Below are 27,845 nucleotides of genomic sequence, written 5' to 3'. Positions count from 1 at the left end.
GGAGGGAGGAAGGAATTTACAATTGTTGTATAGACAGTTGCAGTTGGAGCCTCAGAGATCAACTGTCTTCCATCAAACAAACCCAAAAAACTGTGTTCAATGATGCTACAAAGCAGGGGTGGCCAAACTTGTTTAACTTAAGAGCCACATAGAATAAATGTCAGATGTCTGAGAGCCACAAGACATGAACATCAGGTGTTTGAGAGCCAAAGGAAGGATGGAAGGGAGAGGTGGAAAGGAAACATCTTTAAATGCATTATCCAAGCCACTGGAGAAGTGATTTAAAGAGACAAATGCCTTCTCCAAATTAGCCAATGGGGTGGTGGTGGCTTGGAGAGCCACATAACATGTGTGAAAGAGCCACATATGGCTCCTGAGTCGCAGTTTGGCCACCCCTGCTACAAAGAATACACAGTGGACACAGAAATATATTCAACAAATGCATACAATATTTGATATACTGCCACTGTCCTTGTTACAAAAATTCCTTTTACAATAAAGTCCTTCAGCTAAGCAGTCTCTTTACTCAAGCAGTCTCTTAATGATGCACACTGTTGTCTTCATTTGAATATGTATTCTTGGAAAGTAGCCTCAATATATAATTCCACACAAGTAGCCTCAAATTATAATGCTAAACAGAGATATTTTGAATCTGACAAAGGGTAACCCCTAATGGAAGACTGTTGATCTCGGAGGCTCTATACAACAATTGTAAAAGCTGGAGAGTGTCTAAATATAAATTTGAAGGAAATACTGGGTATTCCATTATTGAATTCAATACACTTTACCTAGTGTACTGCAGCCTGAAGAAGGCAAATGAAATGGATAGTTACCTAGACAATCCATTGCTGCTGTTGTTACTGTAACATCAACCCTCTATTGTAATTTTGCCAATGTTGCTAAAATCTGGCATCTAGTGTGTAGTGGGGTTTTTTGCCAATATTGATAATAAATTGTTTGTTTCAAAATATAGAGCAGCAAGCCAAGACTTGTATCAACAGTTGTTATTTTTATTGGTTTTTTCCTTTTGTTATAATAGGGCTTTTTTTGTAGCAGGATCTCCTTTGCATATTAGGCTACACCCCTCTCATGTAGCCAATCCTTCAAGAGCTTACTGGGCTCTTCTTACAGGGCCTACTGTAAGCTCTTGGAGAACTGGCTACATCAGGGGTGTGTGGCCTAACATTCAAAGGAGTTCCTGCTACAAAAAAGCCCTGGGTCCAGCACAAGGGGACAACCTTGTCTGCAGTGGTCAAGCGATGCAGGATTATTTCCCTTGCCCTGCATTGCTGGGTCTCCAGTCCGCCAATATGGCTTTCCGCTGTACCACCCTTCCAGCCAATGTTTCCTCTAAGCTGTGGAGTCTCGTGAGCAACAATTCTGCTCCATGGCACAATCATTGGGAGTATCTCGAAACCCAATCTCTTTCTCCTGCCTTGAACACATTGACCCATATCGTGTGTGCATAGTTAAAATCACTTCTCACCATGGATTTTGTCTTCTACTTCCAGCCAAGATATGAGGTCAGGTTTGGCAGTCACAGATCCTTTTATCAGAGGGGAAAAAAGGACAAGATTATAATTCAGAAATTCCAAGCTAGCTGAACTCTATTCCTCCTCATGACCGGTGTTCCCTCTAAGCTGAGTTACTGTGAGCTAGCCCTGGCTCACAAACTTTTATCTTCACTCAGGAAAAATGGCCCCAGAACAAACTAATTTATGCAGTAGCTCACAACTTTAATGCCAGTAGCTTCACAAGGCAGAATTATTGCTCATAAGACTTCACAGCTTAGAGGGAATATTGCTCATGACACAATAGGCAACTGTGAGATGCTGCATTTTTTTTCTTTCAAAGTTTGAGCTGAACACAACTTCACTGTGAGGTTGTGTGTGTGTGTGTTTTTTTTTAATTATCTCTATGCAGAGAACAGGCTAGAGGGGAGAAGTCAACTCAACTGTTTTCCAGCTTCACTTAAGCCAACCTTTTAGAAATGCTCATACATCTAGCAAGAGCCAATAGGATGGTCCAGTCCTCCACCCCACCACCCCAGCCAGACAGGCGATCTTGGGAAGGGAACAGAGATTTGGAGGAAGTAAATACTAGAGTGACTTCAGGAAGAAACTCTTGGGGACTACAGGAAAAGCTTCTTTGACCTGCTCAGTGGCAGAAAGGATAGAACCCGTGACAGCTAGAAGGAGACTGTGCTTTCTGCTGATTTTGTCAAGGCAGACAAAACTCTTAAGTTAAGGTCTCTGTGAGGCAGCCATCGCTATGTGCTGGCATGCACTCTTGAAAGTGGCTTTGAAGTAATGAAAATTCTACAGCACAGCTGGTGACTTTCTAAGTTAAGCAATCTGACTTCAATTTAACATACTAGTTAAATTGACTAGTACAGAGAGAGGGATTTAAAAATTGCATTTTTACCCTTTTCTTCCGATCCCTTCCTCAACCTGGTGCCACACTGAGGGTATGCCAATGAACATTTCCTTTTAAATAAATACTGATGGAATCAGCTCCCTACGGAGGTCCAGGCCCTCCCAGATCTGTCGCCATTCCGGAGGGTCTGTACGACGGAGCTGTTCCACCAGGCCTTTGGCTGAGGCGAGCGGGCGTCCTTATTTCGCTACACCATCTAACTGGCCTCCCAACGCTGATTACCATCTGGACTGGAGGAAATCGGGCTGACATAGCTGACATTCTTCGGACCCCTAAGCCGTGAACGTGTCTGCCTTATCCACGCTGCCTTAACTGAAGTTAAATCTGAGGTATTGCTCAACTGTTTTAACTTTTAATATGTTTTAACTGTTCAATTGTTTTATGTTTGTTTATTGGTGTATTGCTGGTTTTAACTCTTTGACATGCTGGAATCCACCCTGAGCCCTTATGGGAAAGGGTGGAATATAAATTCACAGGAATAAATAAATAATACTTTATAACTTTCGATACTGATAGTGGTTCTCTGTCTATGCGGGACAGTCCCGCATAGACCTCCACTCTCTTGGACCTGCTGTTTTAATATTTTTGCATTGGTGTGTGTTTGTGCCCTGTGCCTGGCGACCTCTGGCAACTCCTGCTCGGGCATGGAGGATGTTCAGAGAAGTGGCTTGATACAGCCTGCCTCTGCCTCCTGACTCTGGTATTCTTTGGAGCCTCCCATCCAAATACTTGCCAGGTTTGGCCCTGCTTAGCATCTAAGATGGGGTGAGATCAAGCTTGCCTGGGCTATCCAGGTCAAGGCTCTTGGGCACGTTATTTAAAAAGGAGTGCCACAGGTCCTTTTTTCTGTAGAAAAAGCCCAGCAGGAACTAATTTGCATGTTAGGCCATGTCCCCTGATATCACTATTGTTTCACACAGGGCTTTTCTGTAGAAAAAGCCCAGAAGGAACTCATTTGCATGTTAGGCCATGTTCCCTGACATCACCATTGTTTCACACAGGGCTTTTCTGTAGAAAAAGCCCAGAAGGAACTCATTTGCATGTTAGGCCATGTTCCCTGACATCACCATTGTTTCACACAGGGCTTTTCTGTAGAAAAAGCCCAGAAGGAACTCATTTGCATGTTAGGCCATGTTCCCTGACATCACCATTGTTTCACACAGGGCTTTTCTGTAGAAAAAGCCCAGCAGGAACTAATTTGCATGTTAGGCCATGTCCCCTGACATCACCATTGTTTCACACAGGGCTTTTCTGTAGAAAAAGCCCAGAAGGAACTCATTTGCATATTAGGCCACAACTCCTTGTGCCAAGCTAGCCTGTGCGTTCCGGCTCAAAAAAAAGCCCTGATGCTCTATATTGACAATAATCACCACCTATTGTTTAGCCACAGCCCTGGGGCGCAGAGTGGTAAAGCTGCAGTATTGCAGTCCTAAGTTCTGCTCACGACCTGAGTTCGATCCCTGGTGGAAGCTGGGTTTTCAGGTAGCTTGAGGTTGACTCAGCCTTCCATAGTCAGTCAAATGAGTCCCCAGCTTGCTGGGGGAAAAGTGCAGATGACTGGGGAAGGTGATGGCAAACCACCCCGTAAAAAGTCTGCCATGAAAATGTTGTGAAAGCAATGTCACCCCAGAATCGGAAACAACTGGTGCTTGCACAGGGACTTCATTTTTTTCGTTTAGCCCAGGGGTGTCAAACATGTGGTCCGGGGGCCAAATCAGGCCCCCAGAGGGCTCCTATCAAGCCCCCAAGCAACTGGCTGTCATCTGCTTCCTTCTCCCTATATCTTGCTTCCTTCTACATAATAGCTTGCTTCGCAAGGCTTGCTCAATTGCACAGCGGAGCCACTGAGCCAAGCCTTTCTTCCTTCTGTAGGCTGAGGCTCCTCCCCCCTCAGTCCCCTGAGAAAGGAAGTAAAGAGCCAGAGCTTCCTTTGCCCAGTTCCCTGGATCCCATGGGAGAAATACAAAGAACACTCTTAAGATCAATGAGTGCTAACGTTTTAAGTTTAAAAATATATATATATTTAATTTGTTTGTGTCCTTTATAAAGTTTACATCTCTGCTACCTAATCTTAAAGAGGCACCCACATGGCCCGGCCCAACATGGCTCGGCCCAACCCAACATGGCCTGGCCCAACAAGGTTTCATTTATGTCAGATCCGGCCCTCACAACAAATGAGTTCGACACCCCTGGTTTAGCCTGTTATAAGTGTTTGCCTGCTTGCGGGAACGTGGTAAACAAGAACTGTACCTTGGGAAATGATGGTGCCCCAGCCTGAGCCATGAGAACCACTACTTGCTCTGGACTATGGGAACCGAGAGGGGTGGGGCTAGGAAGCTTTTGCATTCGCGCACTTCTGCAAAGTGTAAACTGTATGCTTGAGCCATAGGCCTCAGTCTTGACTCAAGCCAAATGTAGAGTCACTATCTTTTTTTTATTTTATTTGCTTTCCTGATACTTTAATAAACTGCACCATTTTGAACCCAATGGACTGTTTACTGAGCAAACAGGGATAGGACTGACACCTCCCTTCTGTGTAAGGAGAACCCTGGGCCCTGGCCAGAGCTGTAAATGGGTTGGCAGAGCTTGCTAAAAGGGCCTAACCGTGACCCTCCTCAACAGTGATTTCATGACCATGAACACAGAGTCATAGTCACACCTCACAGCATCACGATGTGAGACAAGGAAAAACGAAGCCTTACCCAGAGAGGCCACGTTTCCAAAATTCTCCAGCATGACTTCCTTGTAGAGAACTCTTTGGGCTGGGCTCAACAGGATCCACTCCTTTTTGGTGAAATACACGGCCACCTCATCAAAGGACACTGGGCCCTGGAAGAAGAAGAATGCAGTTCTTTCTAGCTGTCATGAACCCAGTGGGTTGCTGCCTTACACTGTTTATTTCACAGGCAGTTCTGGATCTTCTGGCCTTTGTATTTTCTGGGGGAGAGAGGCCATCTCCCAGCCATCGTGTCTTACAAACTAGGATTCTGCCCAACCTTCTTATATCACCCCCAAGGCTTTTTTTTTTTTGGTAGCAGGAATTCCTTTGCATATTAGGCCACACACCCCTGATGTAGCCAATCTTCCAAGAGCTTACAGGGTTCTTATTACAGGGCCTACTGAAAGCTCCAGGAGGATTGGCTACATCAGGGGTGTGCGCCCTAATATGCAAAGGCCTTTCTGCTACAAAAAAACCCTTGATCACCCTCCTCAAACTCAAAACTAGCCCCCCACTAGAGTTGACTGTTGTAGCTTGGAAAATTCCTAGAGATTTGGAGAGGTTAGGCTAATCTTTAAGATGAGGAAAATATGGCTAAGCCAAGATAAGCACTGATATAATTAGGCAGCGTTTGGATATATAAATTCTATGAATATTATATTACATTAAGGTCTGAGTTTTTATAAATGTATGAAGATGTTTAAATGTATGAGTTCGAAATCAACATCTGAGTATATATTGGTACCAGTTTTCTCTTACAGTCTATAAGTGTATACGCTAAAAATACAGTGTATAAGCTAAAAATGGTTCTAAGTTTGCCATAGTTCTTGTCTTGTTTGTTGAATTTTTACAAGTTTTCCCAGATAAATGTTATTATATTTTAACAGATGGCAATCCCCTTTTAAAAACCGTTAGAACCTGTCTGGCACAATGTTTTTCATGCTGGTTCTTGTATGAACTCCTTTAATATTGAGTCCACAATGGTCATTGGCCAATAAAATGACTACTTGACTCTGATAGGCAGCGACCAGAACCAAGGGTAAGAAACTGTCCAACTGCCCAGTGAGACCTCCCCCCACCCCACCCCTGTCCCCACCATTACCTGAAAAGGCTTCATGGCAGCTCTTTTCCCTTCACCTCACAGAGGAGACAGGGGAGGAAGCATCAGAGGTGTCTTTCTGCTGCTGCCTGGGAGAGAGAAAAAAGATGGAGGGAAACCCTTTTTGCTACACTCCAGTCTCGGATAAACCTTGGGAAAGGTGATGCAGAACTTGGTGATTTCAACACTGATGCTGAGTACTCCTTGCCTGGACTGACCTAGAATTTTATAAATTCTTTGTTTGCTCTGGGCCGATGAAAGAGGCGGACTTAATCTGGACTTAAGCTTTTGCACTGAGGCTTTGAACCAAAGAAAATTTCATTCTAGAATCCTCATATTTCTCTATATGGAATATAAGGGGAAGGAGACAATCCAAGTTTAAACTCCAGCTCTGTTTTTGCCCCAGTGGGCCATGCTGAACCAGTAAGGAACTCAGATAGTTTCCCAAGCTCCCACTGGGGGTAGGGTTTCCCCTGGTTTCAGGGCCCCCAACCTGCCGGCACAGAGTGGGCCGCTGAGGGAATCCCCACCCCCAAAGAGCCCTGTCATATGTGATGACATCACCTGGAAGTGATATATCGTGCCAGGTACATGGTGTGCGGACACTCTAACAATTTGGAAGGTAAACTCTATGGTGCCATAGAGTTTCCCCCCCAATTTGCTAGAGTATCCCTGCACAAAACCAATTTCACTCAAATTGCTAGTGTCCACACATGACATGCCTGGTGCAATATGTCACTTCTGGGTGACATCATTGCACCGCAACCATAACTCCAATTCAGTAATTTAACTCCAACTACATACAGAGTTTATTGAAGCACAGTGGGCAGATCTCCTCAGAATAAAGTAAACATCAAAGTCTCATGAATACTCTCCACTAAGAACTAGGGTTTTAAGAGATGACAGAAGCATCATTTGGTCACCGGAAAAAGAAGAAGACTGCAGATTTATACCCTGCCCTTCTTTCTGAATCAGAGACTCATAGCAGCTCACAATCTTCTAGATCTTCTCCCCCCACAAGAGACACCCTGTGAGGTGGGTGGGGTTGAGAGGGCTCTAACAGCAGCTGCCCTTTCACGATAGCTATGACTAACCCAAGGCCATTACAGCAGCTGTAAGTGGAGGAGTGGGGAATCAAACCCAGTTCTCCCAGATAAGAGTCCACACACTTAAATCACACCAAACTGGCTTCCCCCACCACTACTCAGACCAAGGAACTGGGGCACCCACCAGCTTACTTCTCTCTCTGGAAGAAAGGGGGGGGGGGACACCACTCTTGAACCAGCCACTTGCCTGGCAATTCTTACTCTTGAACCAGCCACTTGCCTGGCAGAGAACATGCCCGGGTATGTCCCTAAGGGCCCCCCCAGGGAAAAACCACCACCCCTCTTTTGCCTGCCTTTCCTTGACACTCAACCGCCCCCACCCCCCACCCCAAACTTTCCTATCTTTCTTCCCTCCCTCCCACTCTAAATCCCTGGCCAGCCCCACCCCACCCCCAATGCAGGAAGGGGCTGGATCTCACCCTCCCCAGCCAGCTGCAAAGAGGAGCAGCAGAAAAAGAGGAGTGCCCAAAGGAGAAGCCACCCCCTCCCAGGCCCTGCAGTGGGGCGACTCTCCCTCCCTGTCTTGGATCGGGGTCTGCCTTTGCCCCCCTCCTTTCCCTTCCCCAGATGTCCCAGCCTCGCCTCCCCACAACCAGCCCCGGGATCCCCACCCTGGACTCACTCGGGAGGAAGGAGCTGATGCTGCTTTGCACCCCCGAGAACCAGAAAGGCCGATTCTCTCCCCACCCCACACCCCCCGACTCCGTGCAGAAGGAAATAGCCTCCCCCCCCCACTCCCCTTTCTTGGCGGCGTCTCTAGGATTTGGGCCTCGCTGGCCTTCCCTTCTGTGGGGCGGAGGCAGCCAGGAGGGGGGACTGGAAGTGCGTCCCCCCTTCCTTTGCACAGCCCTCCCTTCTGCTTCCGCCTCTTCTCCCTGCAAAAAGGGCTTTTTGCATTTGCTAGGGGAGAAGAGGCTGGCAGCGGATTCCTCCTGCAGCAGGAGCCGGGAGGGGAGGGGGCAGCGGGGAGGGGGGGCTGGAGGAAGCCAGGAGGAAGAAGGGGCTGCTGGGAGAGGCTGTTGTCTTTGTGGGGGGGAGGTGTCTTTTGCTGGCTCTACGCTTGTTTTCTAGGGCATCGCGAGGCTTTAGACAGGCTCTCAACACCTAGAATCATAAAAGGGACCTCCAGGAACATCTAGTCCAACCCTCTGCACAATGCAGGCAGTTCACAAATTGTTATTGTTCAGTCGCACAGTCGAGTCCGACTCTTTGCGACCCCATGGACCAAGTCACGCCAGGCCCTCCTGTCTTCCACCATTCTCTGAAGTCTGCTCAAATTTGTGTTGGTTACATCAGTAAAGCTGTCCAGCCGTCTCATCTTTTGCCATCCCCTTCTTCTTTTGCCTTCTGTCTTTCCCAGCATCAGGATCTTCTCCAGTGAGTGCTCCTTTCTCATTTGGTGGCCAAAGTATTTGAGCTTCAGCTTCAGCATCTGACCTTCCAGGGAACAGTCTGGGTTGATTTCCCTTAGGACTGACTGATTGGATCTTCTTGCAGTCCAAGGGACTCTCAAGATTCTTCTCCAACACCACATCTCAAAAGCATCTATTCTTCTGCGCTCAGCCTTCCTTATGGTCCAGCTCCTACAGCCATACATTACTACTGGGAATACCATCGCTTTGACTATATGGACTTTTGTTGGCAGGGTGATGTCTCTACTTTTTATTATACTGGCCAGGTTCTGCATAGCTGTCCTCCCAAGGAGCAAACGTCTTTTAATTTCATGTCTACAGTCACCGTCTGCAGTGATCTTGGATTCCAGAAAGGTGACAAATACCTCCCCAGGCTGGAATGCAGAAATGCAGGGAATTCACAAGTACGGCCTCCTGGGTTGCAGGAAATTACATATACCTCCTCCTGGGCTGTAAGAGGATCTGGGGGGGGGGGGGGGGCAGAGGGGCTTTCCTTATTGCTTCTTCCCATGACAGAAGGAGGACATATTTCTCTATATGGCTGGAAGGGGGGTGCTTGAACAAAGAAACCTCAGCCCCAGTCTTTGTATTGGAGCAGTTACAGTGGCTCCCAACCTTTTTGACACCAGGGACTGGTTTCATGGAAGACAATTTTTCCACGGACCGGCTCTGGGGTTTTTGTCACCCCAGACCCCCCCCACACACATACACCCTGGCCCCATCCCTGCCCCCCATGGGAGTCTTTAAATGGGAGACTGGGGTTGTCTCTGCCACCTCCCCACTAGGAGGTCAGGCGGCAGAAGGCCAATCTGCCTCCCCTTCCCATTTAAAGACACCCGCCAATCACCTGAGTGAGGCCATGCTGCCTCTTTCATCCACCCGGGTCCTGGGCGGGTGGGAATGGTGCAGCGTCTCTGCCTCGCTCCATGACCCGGTTGCTAGCAGGCCATGGACCGGTATTGGTCCGCAGCCCAGTGGTTGAGGACCCCGATCTAGGAGGACATCCAGGCCCCTCCTGGAGGCTGGTAACCAGCCTTATTTTGTCTTTCTGCAAATGTGAGCCATGAGAACGGAATCAAGGTCAAGGAGCTTGATCCACTGAGCCTTGGGACAAGGATGGAACCATTCGACCCTTTGCTGTACGTCTCCCCAGTGACCTCCCCCACCACAACCTTAGCAGGCATCATAGAGTCATAGAGCTGGAAGGGATCTCCAGGGTCATCTAATTCAACCCTCTGCACAATGCAGGAAGTTAACAAATAGCCTCCCCCTAAATTCACAGCATCAGCATAGCCTCTATTTAAAAACCTTCAAGGAAGGAGAGCCCACCACCTCCCAAGGAAGCCTGTTCCACTGAGGAACCGCTCTAACGGTCAGGAAATTCTTCCTAATGTTGAGTCAGAAACTCTTCTGATTTAATTTCAACTCCTTGGTTCTGTTCCTACCTTCTGGGGCTACAGAAAATATTTCCACGCCATCCTCAATATGTACTTGAAGATGGTGATCATAACACTTCTCAGCTGCCTCCTCTCCAGGCTAAATATGCCCAGCTCCTTCCTTCCTCCCTCCCTCCTTCCAACATCTGATGTTCACACCTCGTGGCTCTCAAACATCTGATGTTTATTTTGTGTGGCTCTTACGTTAAGCAAGTTTGGCCACCCCTGTATTAAGATGTCCCACACACCCAACAGGGTTGCCAACCTAAAGGTGGTGCCTGGATATCTCCTGATCTGCAGGTGGCAGAGATCAGTTCACCTGGAGAAAATTGCCATTTTGAGAGGTGGACTCTGCATGGCATTATACCACATTGAAGTCCCTCCCCTCTCCAAATCATGCTCTATGATAATCATTTGGGGGGGGGGGGTTGTATCCCCATAAATGGCCAATTTGAGAGGTGGACTTTACCCTTTCCAAGGTTGAATTTCAGGAGCTGACCTTGGCAACTGCTAGATCAGACCTTCTCTATCCCTTTTGTATGGACCAAACAAGTGGCAAATCCCACGATACAGAGACAGACAGATGGCAACTTTTATTCAGACTACAGATGTCATGTCAAATGCTCTCGCTAAGCTGTGGAGTCTTGTGAGCAAAAAAATTCTATTTTGTGAGCTACCAGCATTAAAGTTGTGAGCTAATGCATAAATTAGTTTGCTCTGGGGCCATTTTTCCTCAGCTAAAACAAAAAAGAGTGAGCTGGAGGCTAAAAAGCTGAGTTAGCTCACACTAACTCAGCTTAGAGGGAACAGTGATGTCCTTCCTAGGCCTAACACTGAAGAATGAGCAAGCCTCAAGGAAGCCTTTTCCCAATAAATTTCCCAAGCGGACTACATTTCCAAGAATCCTAGCTAATCCCTGCCTGGGTTGTTCATGCCTCCTGGAAAGCAATTGGCTGTTGCTTTTCCCTCCATTTTCACTAGGCCCAATCCTGAGGCTTGGAGGATGCTTGGGAAATGTGGACCTGCAGGGAAATTGGTTTTCCACCTGTGTGTGAGGGAAAGCCTATCTTGAGGCCTACAGGCTCCTCCATTCACCAGCCTAAACCAGCCACGACAGCCACCTACTACTGGTCTGAGTCCAGGGAACTGGTTATCTTGATTACCATTGACCAGGGCTACAACTACATAAAAAGACCATTGGGCTGTTTCTTACATACAGAAAATACCTGTTAGAAAAAAAACCCAAAGCTTATACAAATTGCAAATTGTTACCATCATGAAGGCCAGAGTTCCACAGGTCCACATATTACTAATTTCCCTAAACCTACTCCAATTGAAGCATTTCTCACTCTGAGGTATCTTATAACCACATTGAACATCAGAATTCAGTAGCTGGAAGTCTCATTTGTCCCACACAGTCCACACTTCTTCCCTCAAAGGCTGGGCTTTTAACACCATAACAGCCATTAGGCAAGGTGCAATAGTTAGATGAAGCTAATATTGTAGAAGTCATTCTAAATCTGTGTGCTTCTCTGCACCTGTAAAATGCAGAGAACCTCCTGAGGGCACCTGGGTTTTGGTCATCATGTGATAGAGTGTTGGACTGGGTCGGCCATTGGCTTGATCCAACATGGCTTCTCTTATGTTCTTAGTGACTAGTAGTCACAAGGTATAAATGGAAACTCTGTCCACCTTTCAAAATAGCCATTTTCTCCAGGGGACCTGATCTCTACCAGCTGGAGATCAGTTTTAAAAGCGAAAGATCTCCAGGCCCCACCTGGAGGCTGATGACCTTAACTGCAAAGCCAGTTCTGACTGGTTTTCATCTAGCTGTATAAATGATAAATAATGAAGTAGGTTAATGGTACTAACCATATATAAATGTAGGGTCCTTCCTTTTAGTGGCTATTTTTGAAACTGAAATAATGAAAAGGTGGATGTGTTAGTATATGATAGGTTTATCACTGCCAGCTTACCAATGGTGGCATATATTATCCTATAAAAAGTTATGTCAAAGTAGCAATCAGGGAGAACTTGTTTTCAGTGCCTGGACAGGTCCTTGCTCTGTAGTTCAAACTACTTAATAAATTCTTTGTCTACATTGAACCCCTTGATCTGGGACCCTGACGATTTTTCTGTCAGTTGTTACTGGGTTGGTGGTCTCTAGGTCTCTCCCCCATTGTCAGTTCCCTTGCAGGATATGTGCCAGCTCTTGCGCTTGGCAGCAGACTTCTTGGGCCCAAGGCAGACTCACCTTACATGGTCACATTTGGTGGGCTCTCCTTCCTTGGAGGTTTTTAAGCAGAGGCTAGATGGCCAACTGACAGCAATGCTGATTCTGTGAATTAGACAGATCATGAGAAGGAGAGCAGGAAGGGTTGCATCAGTGCTTAGTTCTTGTGGCCCTTTCTTACATGCCCAAGGAAGTGCTGATTGCCACTTTGGGGTCAGTCAGCAACTATTCTCCAGGCCAGTTTGGCAAGGGATCCTGGAGGTTTTTGTCATCTTTTGGGCATGGAGCAGGGGTCACTAGGGATGTGTGAGTGAGGGGGAGGTACTTGTGAGTTTCCTGCATTTAGCAGGGGGTTGGACTAGATGACCCTAGAGGTCCCTTTCAACTCTATGATTCTCTGATTCCTGACAGAGTGGTTCCTCAGTGGAACAGATTTCCTCACGAGATGGTTGGCTTTGGAGGTTTTTAAACAGTGGCTACATGGCCATCTGATGGCAATGCTGATTCTATTTATTTAGGCAGGTCATAAGAAGGAGAGCAGGAAGGGTTGCATCAGTGCTTAGTTCTTGTGGCCCTTTCTTACACGCCCAGGCAAATGCTGACCATCACTTTGGGATCAGGCAGCAATTTTTCTCCTGGCCAGATAGGCAAGGGATCCTGGAGGTTTTGTGGTGTTGTTGTTGCTACCTTCTGGGCATGGAACAGGGGTCATGGGGGTAGGGGGGGAGGAATTTGTGAATTTCCTGCATTGTGCAGGGGGTTGGACTAGATGACCCTGGAGGTACCTTCCAACAATATGATTCTATGAAATAGTACAGTAGTTAAGTAAATAAGAGAACAGTTGTAAAAATGGGGCAGAGTTAATACAAGAATATGAAGGTCCTTGCCTGTTCCAGGACTGAAAAGGCACAAGAGGGTAGTTGTGGGGAGGGGAGTATCCCTGAAAGGATGTCCTGTCTGTGGCAAACCCCGTGGTCCCATTCCTTTCCACAACACATTGAAGGGATGTGACTAGTCTAAGGTCACCCAGTAAGCTTCCATGTCAGAGTGAGGATTTGAACTGGGTCTCCTAGATCCTGATCCAACACCCTACCACTTTGTTGTGCTGGCTCTCCATTATATTTTTATATTCAAATTATATGCAAAACGAAATGGGAAGCAACAGCTTTCTCTTTCTCTGATGAGGTTAATGGAGAGTAGGGGAGGGATGGTGGCTCAGTGGTAGAGCTTCTGCTTGGTAAACAGAACGTCCCAGGTTCAATCCCTGGCATCTCCACCTAAAAAGGGTCCAGGCAAATAGGTGTGAAAAACCTCAGCTTGAGACCCTGGAGAGCCGCTGCCAGTCTGAGTAGACAATACTGACTTTGATGGACCGAGGGTCTGATTCAGTAGAAGGCAGCTTCATATGTTCATATGTTCATATGTTCAGTAGATTAAAGATGGACTAAAAAAAGAGAACATCATTCAATATGCTATAACCTAGGGGGTTCCTTCGGTGATACCATTAGCTGAGATGGCTTTTAAGGAAGGGGTAGACAAATTCATGGAAATTGTGATAGCTAAGGGATCCCCCAAGTTTGGTGTAGTGGTTTGGTGCAGACTCTTATCGGGGAGAACCGGGTTTGATTCCCCACTCCTCCACTTGCAGCTGCTAGAATGGCCTTGGGTTAGTAGCTCTCGCAGAGCTGTCCTTGAAAGGGCAGCTTCTGTGAAAGCTCTCTCAGTCCCACCTACCTCACAGGGTGTCATTGTGGGGGTGAAAGGTAAAGGAGATTGTGAGCTGCTCTGAGACTGAGATTCAGAGTGGAGGGTGGGATATAAATCCAATATCTTCTTTTTCACCTGTCTGGAGACTCACAGTTTGCTCATAAAATCCCGTTACCATCACAGAATTCAGGAGCTTCACCCACTTTGCCAGCCCTTCAGAGAGGAATTTGAGGAAGATTAAAGTGATCCATTGGTTGGCTTGGAAGTTGACCTGAAGAATAGGGTGACCATGGAAAAACAAGACTCAGATGGCCCAGAAGCAGGAGAAGAACCTCATAGCATCCACCCTGGGAAAAATGGGAAATTCTGGGGAAGATCTGCCCAAATGATCAAGAGCGGGGACACCTCCAGCTCAGATACAGCATCTCAGCGCTTCAGGCACTTGCGTTATCAGGAAGCAGATGGGCCCCGGAAGGTTTGCAGCCAAATCCACCATCTTTGCTGCCAGTGGCTGAAGCCAGAAAACCACACCAAGAAGGAAATGGTGGACTTGGTGATCTTGGAGCAATTCCTGGCTGTCCTGCCCCCAGACATGGGGAGCTGGATCAGGGAATGCGGGACAGAGACCTGTTCCCAAGCGGTGGCCCTGGCAGAAGGCTTCCTCTTGAGTCAAGCAGAGGCCGAGGATCAGGTGAGGAATTTTATCCCGGCTTAAGCAGAATATGGAAAAGACTATCCTAAGAATTCTCCAAACTTCCAACTTTTCCAGGAAATCATTCATGAAATATCCCCTTCTGTCCTGCCTCCTCTGACATTTGCCTGCCTTAATCCTTTCCCAGTTCCTCTCCCCACTGTTTGTTTGTTGTTTCAGGACCCATCAGAAGGCGCTTTCCTCAAGGCAGAGAAGGCTCCATTAGACCCTAAACAGGAGTCACTCTTCAGGGAGATTCCACAAGAGTGTAATGGAGGTGCTGCTTCCCTGGGTAAGGAATAACTGGGTAGTTTTCTCCTGGGTCTCCCTCTCTGAAGGAAGGCTGGAATGTTCAGGGTGCTTTTATATTTCCCTGGAAGCCTCTCTGGAGAAGATGTTAGTTTCCAGGTTCTGTTGCAGTTTCAAAATATCGCAATAAAAAGAATCCATTATTTTTCATATGTCTTCACAGCTCAGTGGTAGAGCATCCACTTTGCATGCAGAAGTCCCAGGTTCAGTCCTGGGAATCTCTGGTTAAAAGGATCAAGTAGGAGGTGACGTGAAAAATCTTAGACCCTGGAGAGCTGTTCCCTATTAGAGGATACAAACTTGACCTTACGTATATGAACACATGAAGCTGCTTGATACTGAATCAGACCCTCAGTCCATCAAAGTCAGTATTGTCTACTCAGACTGGCAACTGCTCTGCAGGGTCTCAAGCTGAGGTTTTTCATGCCTACTTGCCTGGATCCTTTTTAGTTGGAGATGCCGGGGATTGAACCTGGGACCTTCTGCTTACCAAACAGATGCTCTACCACTGAGCCACTTTCCCTACCTTCATACATCTAGGACTGGAATAAGTAGAAAGGATCTTTGTGTCTTAAACATGTATTTCATTTATTTTAGAAATTATCTCATGGAACATCTCCTTCCCTGTTACCCTCCTTGATTTCCTCTCCAGAATTATGATCCACAAATAAAGTGCTATTGCAAATACTAGTAGCTGCTGGCATTGGATTGTTTTCAATAAGGACAGGGCTTTAGGGGCAGTGGCTCCAGATTTATCTCTTTCCCTGGAGCTTCAAAATATTATTCCCTTTACAGTTCTCTCTGTGTGTGAAACCGCTAATGTTTTGTGAGAGAACTTTATTTGAAATGTTTATCAACTGCTATTTGCTTTTAATGAATCTAAAGGTAGCTTACCTTTATATACAAAATAAAATACATAGGGTGATTACAGGCTTTGGGCCGACTCAGAGACAGCTCTGAAATTGACCCAAAAAATCCTTCCACACACAATCATCTGCTGCCCGTCCCCATCCTGTACTCACCCCATCTTCCCGTGGCCTCAGACTGGCTCAAAAAACTACCACTGTTGAAGTGTCAGCAAATATTTGAGCCACACACCAGTTGCCTCCTTGGCATATGGAAGCAGAAGGGCGCCAGTGAGGTGCCTTGGTGGTGTGAAACCGCCAAGCTGCCTCAAGCAGTTTCCGGCTTTTTCTTTTTTGCAAAACCTTGCCAGAGCACTTGAGCACATCGGTGCTTGCCTCTTTGGAGGAGAAACAGAGCAATTCAGCTTCTGAGGCACCTCCCTGTCTGAATGTGTCAAATCACCTTGCAGAAAGGATGGCGCTGCCTCACCAGGGAGTGTGTGGAGGCTTCAGGGTGGCTCTTTTTGAGCTGTCCTGATTTGGGAAGCCTCCAATCCGCCCCAAACTGCCCGTCTGCTAGCAGCTATAGAATACATTTTTTAAAACCCCAACATTTAATGTCACAATTTAGTACTGCTCATAAACTAATTTGACCCACCGAAGCAGCCTGTCACTAATAACACAGGTCAAGATGCAGGACAGGAACCCGGAAGTGACCGACAGGCTGCTTCAGCGGGCCGCTGCGCCGCCCCCCTGGGTCCCACAACGATGGGACCGATGCCACAGGGACGGGCTCGAAACACTCTATAACCCCTCAAAAGAACAGCAGTCTAGCTCGCTTCCCCCGAGCCCTGCCGCCATAAGCCTCAAGGGGGCTCATTTTGCGGCATCTCCCGGCGGGAGGGTGGCACCCGCACGGGACACATATCAAATGAAAGAGGGGGCGCAGGGCTATCAGAAACAGCCAGCGGAGGGAGTCGGGAGCCCACCCCACTGGGGGATCCACACCCCGAAAGTGATGAAGGTGGCGCAGATAGAGCCAACAGGACAAAATAAATAGGCTGCATTATGCAGCACAGTTGAGAAAGTGCCTTATCCCATATATTGATGAAGTAAATACAGGATCTGAGATCAAAATTGCACCAGAAGACACAAACACAAAGCTCCCTTACACTGAATCAGTGCTTGGGTCCACCAAAGTCAGTATTGTCTACTCCAGGGGTGGCCAGAGTTGCTTAACAAAAGAGCAACACAGAATAAAGGTCAGATGTTTGAGAGCTGCAAGACATGAACATCGGATATTTGAGAGCCCCGGACGGAAGGAAGGAAGGAAGGAAGGGAGGGAGGGTGGAAGGAGGGAGGGAGGGAAGGAGGGAGGGAGGGAAGGAAGGGAGGAGGGAGGGAAGGAAGGGAGGAGGGAGGGAAGGAAGGAAGGGAGGAGGGAGGGAGGGAAGGAGGGAAGGAAGGAAGAAAGGAAAGAGGGAGGGAAGGGAGGGAGGAAGGAAGGAGGGAGGGAAGGAAGGAAGAAAGGAAGGAGGGAAGGAAGGAAGGGAGGAGGGAGGGAGGGAGGGAAGGAGGGAGGGAGGGAGGAAGAAAGGAAGGGGGGAGGGAGGAAGGAGGGAAGGGAGGAGGGAGGGAGGGAAGGAGGGAAGAAAGGAAGGGAGGAAGGAGGGAGGGAAGGAAGGGAGGAGGGAGGGAGGGAAGGAGGGAAGGAAGGAAGAAAGGAAGGAAGGAGGGAGGGAGGGAAGGAGGGAAGGAAGGAAGAAAGGAAGGAGGGAGGGAGGAAGGAGGGAGGAAGGAAGGGAGGAGGGAAGGAAGAAAGGAGGGAGGGAAGGAAGGAAGGCCGCCCCCTCCCGCCAGCCGCCCCCCCCCCCCCGCTTTCGGCCCCCTCCCTCCCTGCCTGCCCTCCTTACCTGCTTCCAGGGCGGCGGAGAGGCCGGCGGCGGCGGCGAGGCCGGCGGCGGCGAGGCGGCGAGGCCGGCGGCGAGGCCGCTGGAGGGCCTCCAGCGACCAGCGCCGGCTTCTCCGACGCCCTCCCCGGCCTCCGCCTGCACTGGAGGCCCGCGCGTGGGGCCCTGCGGCGGTCGCGGAGCCGGGGAAGCGTCGGAGAGGCCGGCACTGGTCGCTGGAGACCCTCCAGCGGCCTCGCCGCCGCTTCTCCTGCCTCCGCCACCGCCGCCGGGCCCCGCGCGCGGGCGGGGAAGGCGGCGAGTGCAGCCGGCTTCTGAGGTGCCCCTTGGCATTGCCAAGGGGCCCCCCAGACCCACCAGACCTGGGGCGACCCGCCCTCCCCGCCCCCCCTCCTTACGCCACTGGGCCACACCCTCCTGATGTAGCCAATCCTCCAAGAGCTTACAAGGCTCTTAGTACAGGGCCTACTGTAAGCTCCAGGAGGATTGGCTACATCAGGGGTGTGTGGCCTACTATGCAAAGGAACTCCTGCTAGAATTCCACCCCTGCTTGTTCCAATACCATGTAGGCTCAAGGCCAGCATGAGTTCTGCTGTGAAACTGCAAGGTCAAAAAATAAATTTGTTCACTGATGAAAAATTTCACCCTCATTTGGTTTTTCTCTTTATTCCAACAGAGGAGGAAAGGCAGAGAGGTAGGGAACAGCATGCAAAAAAAATGGAAACCAGAGCTCAGACGAGGAAGAAATCCACAGCTTCTGAAGGTTCCAATTTTCATGGAATTCCAGCCCCAAAAGAAAAGCACAGAGAAAATGAGGGGAACAAAGTTCCTGTATCAGCCAGTGTCTCAGTTGGTAAACCAAGTAGTGGTGCTCATGAAGTAATACAAAATAGGGCAACTGTGCTCAAATCCTCAGAGTGTGCTATGAGCTTCAGTGAAAGCCTTACTTCCCATCACAGTATATACACAGGAAAGAAACTATATAAATGTTCAGTGTGCGGAAAGGGCTTCTGTCAGAGCTCAAGCCTTTCCACCCATCACAGAATCCACACAGGGGACAGACCCTACAAATGCTCAGAGTGTGGAAAGAGCTTCACTCAAAGTGCCCACCTTACTGGCCATCAAAGAACACACACAGGGGAGAAACCATATGAATGCTCTGTGTGTGGCAGGAGCTTCGGACATAAGACAAGCCTTAATTGCCATCAAAGAACCCACACAGGGCACAAACTGTATAGCTGCTCAGAGTGTAGAAAGAACTTCAGTAGGAATTCATGCCTTACTTCCCATCAAAGAGTCCACACAGGGGAGAAACCATATAAATGTTCAGAGTGTGGAAAGAGCTTCAGCCAGAACTCAGGCCTGATTTCTCACTGGAGAATCCACACTGGGGAGAAACAGTATAAATGCTCAATTTGTGGAAAGTGCTTCCATCAGAGCTCAAGCCTTACTTCTCATAACAGAATCCACACAGGGTATAAACCATACAAATGCACAGAATGTTCAAAGAGCTTTACTGATCATTCAAGCCTTATTTCCCATCATAGAATCCACACTGGGGTGAAACCATATAAATGCTTAGAATGTGGGAAAAGCTTCATTCAGTTCGCACATCTTACTACCCACCACAGAATCCACACTGGGATGAAACCATATAAATGCTCGGAGTGTGGAAAGAGCTTCCGTCAGAGTGCACACCTTACTTCCCATCAGAGAATCCACACTGGGGACAAACCATATGAATGCTTAAAGTGTGGAAAGAACTTCAGGAAGGGCTCACATCTTACTTCCCATCAGAGAATTCACACATGAGAGAAACCATCCAGATTCTCAGCATGCTGAAAGAACTGCAGTCAGAATGCAAAACTTACTTCCCATTTTAGAATTCAGTAGTCAGACTGCAGTAAAAACTAAAGCCTTGCTTCCCTTTTCAGAATACACTTAGGGGGCAAACCCTAACAACGGACCTGAGCAGAGATTTTAGTTGGAAATGCCTCCTTGAATGAGAGGATAGTCCCAGCAGTTTTAAGGAAGCTGTCTTGTGTTTGCTTTTAAAAGAAAAGTTTGCTTAGTTCCTGTGGTTTTTAGTCTACTGTCTTGCTTTCTGTACATGTTAAAGTGATTGAGTTTAGCCTCTTTAGTTGAGATCTTTTAAGCCTTTCTGGCCTTTCTCAAAGTGCCTTCCAGTCTAGTGTTGCTACTAAAATTGTCCTGCACAATGATTGTTGCCATTTAATGGATTCAGTCTTCATTAATTGCCCGTTGCAGTCAAAGCACCTTTGGATGCCAGGTGGATGAGTAGCATGCATTTTGGAAGTCCTGCCCAGGTGTGCATCATTTGCCTTTGCCTCCTGCCACCACCAATGCTGACACACACCAAACTGCTTAAAAAAAATAAACCAGAAAATGCTTCATCATTATAGTGCTAAACACTGTGGATCTATTGCAACAATGCACTAGTTCTGAGCATGCCCAGTGTGCGGCAGTAGGTGAGGTAGACGGCTGCCTTGAGCACCACCTTGCACCTGCCCTGCTGCTCATGGCTTCCCAGGCTGCAAACCTGGGAAGCTGAAAGCAGTGGGATGGTGCACGGACGTGTGCTCTCCAATGAGTCCAGCTTCCCTTGTAAGGGAAGCCAAGCTTGGAGGAGAATGCCCTCCCTGTCGGTGCGGGAGTGAGCAGAGTGAGCTTGGTGACCTGACCAACACAGGGCTCCAGGAAAGAAATCAGCCAGACACCTGCAACTAGTGCCAAAATAGTGTATTTACAGATACATACAATAAGTGCTCACTAGTGCAGTCCAATATCTTACTCCAACAGACAAAATGCTCCGCCTACACACCAACTCTCAGAGAGAGACCTGTGTGGTCCACACACAGTCTACTTATAGTTCTACTAGCCAATCAAGGCTGTGCACTGTCATGCTGACTCAGCAGGTTTCTTCTCTTGGCTTCTGCCGGCTCAAACCGGCCTGCTGATAAGGTCATTGTGACCTAGCATGCTTGCTAGATCACCAGCTGTCAGGACATAGCTGTCAGACTGGGTGCAGATAGATTCATTACACCAACACTCCCCCCTGTTGCTCTGGCCTTAAAGGCGAAAGCAGCCGGGCGGAGAGGCTTCTCTGAGTTCAGCTCCCCTCACGAGGGAAGCCAATCTCAGAGGAAAATCCCACCCCCAACTGCTCTGGCCTTAAGGGAGAGAGCAGCCGAGTGGAGTGGCTCACCTGAAGCCCCTGCTCAGCCTTCTAGGGTCTGCCCGAGAAGGCTGAACAGGGGTTGCAGGTGAGCCACGCCAGCACAGTGCCATCTCGGAGGTGCTCCAAGACTGCACTGTGCAGGCACCAGGAGCCCGCCCAGCCCTCCTCTCTGCACCGCCATGCCTGCTCTGCCTGCAGGAGCGGTGACGGGGCAGGGTCTGGTTCCAGCCTAGGGCACCTGAGGCCCTAGTACTGGGCCTGGTTCAGAACTTTTATTTAGAAGAAAAAATCCTAGCCCTTTTAGTAGCAGGCAGCACCTTGTATTTCTGCAAACAAAAGAGCTAATGGCTTATCGGTAGATGGTTGCATTGCTGTGCTGTCACAATGCTACAGCAATCTAGCCATTCCATTTTTATTAATGCTATAATGTTTATTCATATTAATGTTTAAGTAGTTAATGAAACTAATTGTAAAACTGTACAATCCCTGGGGTGAAGGGAGAGGAAATAGTGGCCACAGGAGGCTGTTTCAAGGAAAGTGTAGCTAGAACTGCCACGTAGGCACTTATGTTGCTGCGAAAGGTGCATTTTACCAGCCGTGGATCATAGACCATCCACAACAGTTTCTAAAGAACTCAGATGTGGCCATCATTTCGCACACATTGGTGATTCCCTGGCTGAATTGTTAGGAAATGCATGCCCTTCTTGGGGATGGCTCCTTCATTGTGCCTGATTCTTTACTTTGTTGAATTTTAGCTTATAGGAAAAATATATCTGTTTTCCAATAGAGATGTGAATGCTTTTTAATATTTCCTGAAAATATTACTTACTGGAAATTTTGCAGTAAGAAATTTGGGAGTTAGCAAACTGCTAAGAAAATATGACATTTTATTATGTTACTTTACAATATTTTCTTGTTTGATATAAATTAAATGCTTGTAAGGCAAGATGTTACTCAAAATGCTTGGCGTGTGTAATGAACTGAGTGACGTGACGTTTTGAAGGCAACATGCTTTATTAGCGAGTACATCACAAGGCGAGGCAACGCGGGCTGGGTCCCGATTATATACATACCCTGGAACAACCCTCAGTCTGGCCAGGTCCAATCCTGGCCAGTTGGAATTCCCGGGAGGTGAAAGCGGTCCCATTGTCCATGACGAGGGTCTTGGGAATCCCATGAGTGCAAAAGACCCTTCGTAAGGCTCTGACCGCCGCCGCGGTGGAGGTTGAAGCTATGGGAATCACTTCCAATCACTTGGTGTATGCATCGACTAAGATAAAGAGTATTTGGCCCTGGTATGGCCCCGCAAAGTCTAGGTGTAACCGGGACCACAGCCTGTTGGACTCCCAGCGGTGGACAGGGGCACTGGGCGGATCAGGACAGGACTCTTGGCAGGGTTGGCACCTTCGAACCCACCCTTCTATCTCCTCGTCCATCCCTGGCCACCATACATAGCTACGTGTCAGGGCCTTCATGCGCACTATCCCCGGGTGAGTTTCGTGTAGGGCTTCCAGCACTTACTTCCGCAATGGGGGGGCGGAAACACCACCCTGCTACCCCAGAGAAGGCACCCCTTGTGCATGGACAGTTCTTCTCTGCGTAATGCGAATGCCCTGAATTCTGCGTCCAGTTTGCCCGCGGGCCACCCCCTTCCCACCCAGTATAAAATGTGTGTGAGGATGCGGTCTCTACCCGTGGCCCTAGCTACCTCAGCAGCGTGGAGGGGCCTCTCTGGTAGAGTCTCTATAAGCATGACATGGTGGGCGGGATCCGGGTCCATAGAGGGCAGCAGCAGGCGGCTGAGGGCGTCCGCATGTCCCATAGCTTTGCCGGGGCGGTGGACCAGGGCATATATAAGAACATAAGAGAAGCCATGTTAGATCAGGCCAATGGCCCATCCAGTCCAACATTCTGTGTCACACCGGCCAAATATATACACACACACACACACACACACACACTGTGGCTAATAGCCACTGATGGACCTCTGCTCCATATTTTTATCTAACCCCCTCTTGAAGGTGGCCATGCTTGTGGCCGCCACCACCTCCTGTGGCAGTGAATTCCACATGTTAATCACCCTTTGGGTGAAGAAGTACTTCCTTTTTTCCGTTTTAACCTGTCTGCTCAGCAATTTCATTGAATGCCCACGAGTTCTTGTATTGTGAGAAAGGGAGAAAAGTACTTCTTTCTCTACTTTCTCCATCCCATGCATTATCTTGTAAACCTCTATCATGTCACCCCTCAGTCGACGTTTCTCCAAGCTAAAGAGCCCTAAGCGTTTCAACCTTTCTTCATAGGGAAGGTGTTCCAGCCCTTTAATCATTCTAGTTGCCCTTTTCTGAACTTTCTCCAATGCTATAATATCCTTTTTGAGGTGCGGCGACCAGAACTGCACACAGTATTCCAAATGAGACCGCACCATTGATTTATACAGGGGCATTATGATACTGGCTGATTTGTTTTCAATTCCCTTCCTAATAATTCCCAGCATGGCGTTGGCCTTTTTTATTGCAAACGCACACTGTCCTGACATTTTCAGTGAATTATCTACCACGACCCCAAGATCTCTCTCGTGGTCAGTCTCTGCCAGTTTACACCCCATCAACTTGAATTTGTAGCTGGGATTCTTGGCCCCAATGTGCATTACTTTGCACTTGGCCACATTGAACCGCATCTGCCACGTTGACGCCCACTCACCCAGCCTCAACAGATCCCTTTGGAGTTCCTCACAATCCTCTCTGGTTCTCACCACCCTGAACAATTTAGTGTCATCCGCAAATTTGGCCATTTCACTGCTCACTCCCAACTCTAAATCATTTATGAACAAGTTAATTAACTGGTTTTTATTTTTAATTTCTTTAATTGTTAAATTTTAAAGTTTTATCCTTTGTTAAATATGTGAAATGTTGTTAGCCGCCCTGAGCCGCCTAGGCGGGGAGGGCGGGATATAAATGTAAATATAAATAAATAAATAAATAAGTTAAAGAGCATGGGACCCAGTACCGAGCCCTGCGGCACCCCACTGCTTACCGTCCTCCACTGCGAAGACTGCCCATTTATACTCACTCTCTGCTTCCTATTACTCAACCAGTTTTTGATCCACAAGAGGACCTGTCCTTTTACTCCATGACTCTCAAGCTTTCTAAGGAGCCTTTGATGAGGAACTTTATCAAAAGCTTTCTGGAAGTCAAGGTAAACAACATCTATCGGGTCTCCTTTGTCCACATGTTTGTTCACCCTCTCAAAAAAATGTAACAGGTTAGTGAGGCAAGATCTTCTCCTACAGAACCCATGCTGAGTCTTCCTCAATAACCCGTGTTCATCAATGTGCCTACTCATTCTGTCCTTGATAATGGTTTCTACCAACTTTCCCGGTATTGAAGTCAGACTGACTGGCCTGTAATTTCCTGGATCTCCTCTGGAACCCTTTTTAAAGATGGGGGTGACATTTGCTACCTTCCAGTCCTCAGGAACAGAGGCAGATTTCAATATATACGAGTTGATGAACTGGTTCCACCGCAGGACTCTCTGTGACAGAATTTGCGGTGTCTGGCGGTCTGGGGCGAGGAGGCCCAGTAGGGGCTTATGGTCTGTGGCGATCGTGAAACGCCTATCGTACAGGTAGTCGTTGAATTTATGCACACCCGCCACTATTGCCAAGGCCTCCTTGTCTATCTGGGCATAGTTGCGCTCCGCAGGGGTCAGGGTCCTCGAATAATAGGCCACGGGAACCTCCCTCCCATCCGGGAGTTGGTGCCTCAGAACGGTGCCCACCCCGTACGGGGAAGCATCGCAAGCCAGAATCACTGGTAAGGATTCATCAAAATGGTGGAGCACATCATTGGAAACTAGGAGATCCTTGACTGCCTGAAAAGTGGCGGCCTGCTTCTTTTCCCAGACCCATGGGGCCTTTTTATCGAGGAGCCTATGAAGTGGTTCTGTGATGGCCGGTTTGTGGGGCAAAAATGAATGATAAAAATTTAATAATCCCAAGAAACTTTGTAACTCCATCTTGTACGTGGGGGCCGGGGCGTGGACAATAGCCCTGGTCTTGTTGGCTGTCGGGTGGATTCCCACGGTGTCTACTGCAAACCCCAAGAACTCCACCCTCGACACCGTGAGGGAACACTTCTCCCGCTTTACTTTAAGTCCCGCCACTTGGAAACGGCGGAGTACCTCACGCAGACAGCTGCTGAACTCCGCAGTGTCCGGGGCAGCGATCAAAACGTCATCAAAAAATGGTTGCACTCCACGGATCTCTTTGAGAAGAGAATCCATTATGCTCTGAAAAATCCCTGGAGCCACACTCACCCCAAATTGCAACCGCCGCACCCGAAAAGCTCCCCTGTGAGTCACAATGGTCTGGGTTTCTGCTGTCTCGGCGTCCACCGGGAGTTGCTGGTACGCCTGGGCCAAGTCCAGTTTCCCAAAAACCTTAGAGCCTGCTAGGGTTGCCAGTACGTGGCTGACCACCGGAACGGGGTATGGGTTGTCCTGAAGTGCCTTATTTATTGTGCACTTGTAATCAGCGCATATGCGCACATCTCCATTCGGCTTCACTGGAGTGACTATGAGTGTTTCCCATGCAGCATAGGATACCGGTTCTAGCACTCCCTGGGCCGTGAGGCGGTCCAGCTCCACTTCTATTTTTGGTTTAAGAGCGAACAGAACTCGCCTGGTCTTCAGCCTTATCGTGGGGATCGAGGGGTAAGGTCATGGGAGGCCCCTTGTAGCACCCCATGGACCCATCAAACACTTCTGGGAATTCCTGGCACATGTGCTCAAAATTTTGCATTCGCATATGCTGCACCCCTACTATTTGAATACCCAGCAGTCAAAACCAGGCCAGCTCCAGTAATGTGGTGAGCTGGCGTTTGACCACGAGAATGTCCAGCTTTCCCTTAAAGTTCTTAAACTCTACCCTTACAGTGGCCCAACCCAAAATCTGTACAGGGTTTTTTTGGAAGTCCCACAGTATGAAGTCCGCCAGTCGCAGCTGGGGCCAGCCACGGGGACAAAGTTTTCTTAAAGACTCCTCCGAAATTATGGAGATGGAGGAGCCTGAGTTCAGCTCCATTAGGCATGGTGCGCCCTCAATTAGGACCGACACCCTGACCTTATCTGGGGTGGTGAGGGGCAAGTTCATTACTTGCAGGCTAGTCGATGTGGTCGAGTAGGCATTGGTTGAGTCGTGGTTGGTAGACTGGCGTCTGCGGGTGGCCTTGGCCCAGCAAGCCCGCGCTATGTGGCCCACTCTTCCGCAGTTCCTGCAGTCCATGTTGCGATAGGGGCAGTCCCGGCGCTTGTGTGGATCCCCACAGCTGGCGCACTGGTGTTGGCTGGTCTCTCTGTCGCTCGTGGCCGTGTGGATGCTCTCGGTCCCATTCCTGGTTGGCGACGTAGCTGGTTTGCCACTGCATCTATACACACCTAGAATGATTTAGCACCCCTCCCCCAATCTCCAGGCACACTGAGTCACTCACTCCAACACCTGGATCCTGCCCTCAGCCTTGTGTTGATGTGTATGGGACTTGTGGTGCTGTATAACAAAGCAAGAGTCCAGTAGCACCTTTAACACCAACAAACATTTATTCGGAAGGTAAGCTTTCATGTGCATGCACACTTCTTCAGACGAGGAATGAGGTACAGTAAGTAGAGCTACATATAGCTTGTGGGGTTTAGAATGCAAAGTGGTACAAAGTTAAAGTCCAATAGCAGAAGAGTAAAATTAACAAATTCAGAAAATCTTTTATTTGGGTTGCATTAGTGTGAGAAACCAATAAAACAGTGACATGTCAGCATGTGAGAATGTCTGTTAATTATTGTATTGCTAATAGGAAAGGAAAGGTCCCCTGTGCAAGCACCGGTCGTTTCCGACTCTGGGGTGACGTTGTTTTCACAACGCTTTCACGGCAGACTTTTTATGGGGTGGTTTGCCATTGCCTTCCCCAGTCATCTACATTTCCCCCCACACCCCCAGCAAAGCTGGGTACTCATTTTACTGACCTCGGAAGGATGGAAGGCTTGGGCCGGCTACCTGAACCAGCTTTCTCTGGGACAGAACTCGGGTCGTGAGCAGAGGGTTCAGATCACAGTACTGCAGTACTGCTGCTTTACCACTCTGTACCACGGGGCGCTAATAAGCCTGGGTCAAATTGAGGGCATTTCTTTCCCAGAAGTGTTTCCTACTAATTTACTACTAAATTAATTCACTACTAAATTCCTACTAAATTAATTTTCCAACTAATTTACCTTTTAACATGTAACCTAAATATAGACATCATTCTAGTTTGCCATTAGAAAAAAATACATTAAAATATAGTGGAAGATGGGTTTAGTATATGTAATGAGATAAACAGCCAATATCCCTTGTTTGAATATGTCAATACAAAAACATTATTCTGATACACTATCCTGGTGCTGTATGTTTGTGTCCAGCTTTTCTGGAAGGGTGTCCATCATTTATTTACCTGAGCAAAAGGGAGGGTGGAAGGGGATGACTGAATCTGGAGCAGATCTGAGAACTCATGCTGGTTTTCAACATGCAAGAGAAAGGGAGAGCAGGACAGGGTCTTCTGATGGAGACGGAGAAGAGTATCTCCATGACCAGTAGTTGAGTCTTCACCTTTGCTGCTGAGCAATCTCAGCGCTGGTTTGCTTTCAGTAATCTGGTGCAGGAGGGGCTGGCACTATTTCAAAAATGATGCATCTCATAAACAACTCCCAGCTCTTTATATCTT

General features: G+C 48.1%; 3 protein-coding genes across 8 annotated transcripts in view; 2 read left to right on the top strand and 1 right to left on the bottom strand.

Annotated features, from left to right (window-relative positions):
- LOC132571277 (zinc finger protein 420-like) overlaps positions 1-8,045 on the bottom strand; it is a 166,472-nt gene extending 158,427 nt beyond the window's left edge. For 2 of the 6 annotated variants that reach the window (XM_060238037.1, XM_060238032.1), the window contains exons 1-4: positions 7,983-8,045; positions 6,258-6,343; positions 5,139-5,265; positions 1,487-1,546 (exon numbers count right to left, since the gene is read on the bottom strand). In XM_060238037.1, coding sequence (XP_060094020.1) covers positions 1,487-1,546; positions 5,139-5,265; positions 6,258-6,272 — 202 coding nt within the window. In that variant the 5' untranslated portion in view covers positions 6,273-6,343; positions 7,983-8,045. Of the gene's footprint in view, positions 1-1,486; positions 1,547-5,138; positions 5,266-6,257; positions 6,350-7,982 lie in introns of those variants that run through there. The other 4 variants (XM_060238038.1, XM_060238034.1, XM_060238035.1 and 1 more) reach the window with 4 other exon arrangements.
- Positions 1-27,845, top strand: part of LOC132571225 (zinc finger protein 709-like) — a 1,224,940-nt gene that overhangs the window by 883,280 nt on the left and 313,815 nt on the right. The window lies entirely within an intron of this gene.
- On the top strand, positions 14,438-19,749 carry LOC132570983 (zinc finger protein 660-like). The gene is made up of 3 exons (XM_060237619.1): positions 14,438-14,839; positions 15,020-15,131; positions 18,580-19,749. The coding sequence occupies exons 1-3, from the start codon at positions 14,438-14,440 to the stop codon at positions 19,713-19,715; spliced, it is 1,650 nt and encodes a 549-aa protein (XP_060093602.1). The 3' UTR covers positions 19,716-19,749.

Source organism: Heteronotia binoei, chromosome 5, assembly GCF_032191835.1.
Source record: "Heteronotia binoei isolate CCM8104 ecotype False Entrance Well chromosome 5, APGP_CSIRO_Hbin_v1, whole genome shotgun sequence".
Lineage (NCBI taxonomy): Eukaryota > Metazoa > Chordata > Lepidosauria > Squamata > Gekkonidae > Heteronotia > Heteronotia binoei.
The sequence above is the reverse complement of the archived record's forward strand: the minus strand, read 5'-3'. Positions and strand labels throughout refer to the sequence as shown.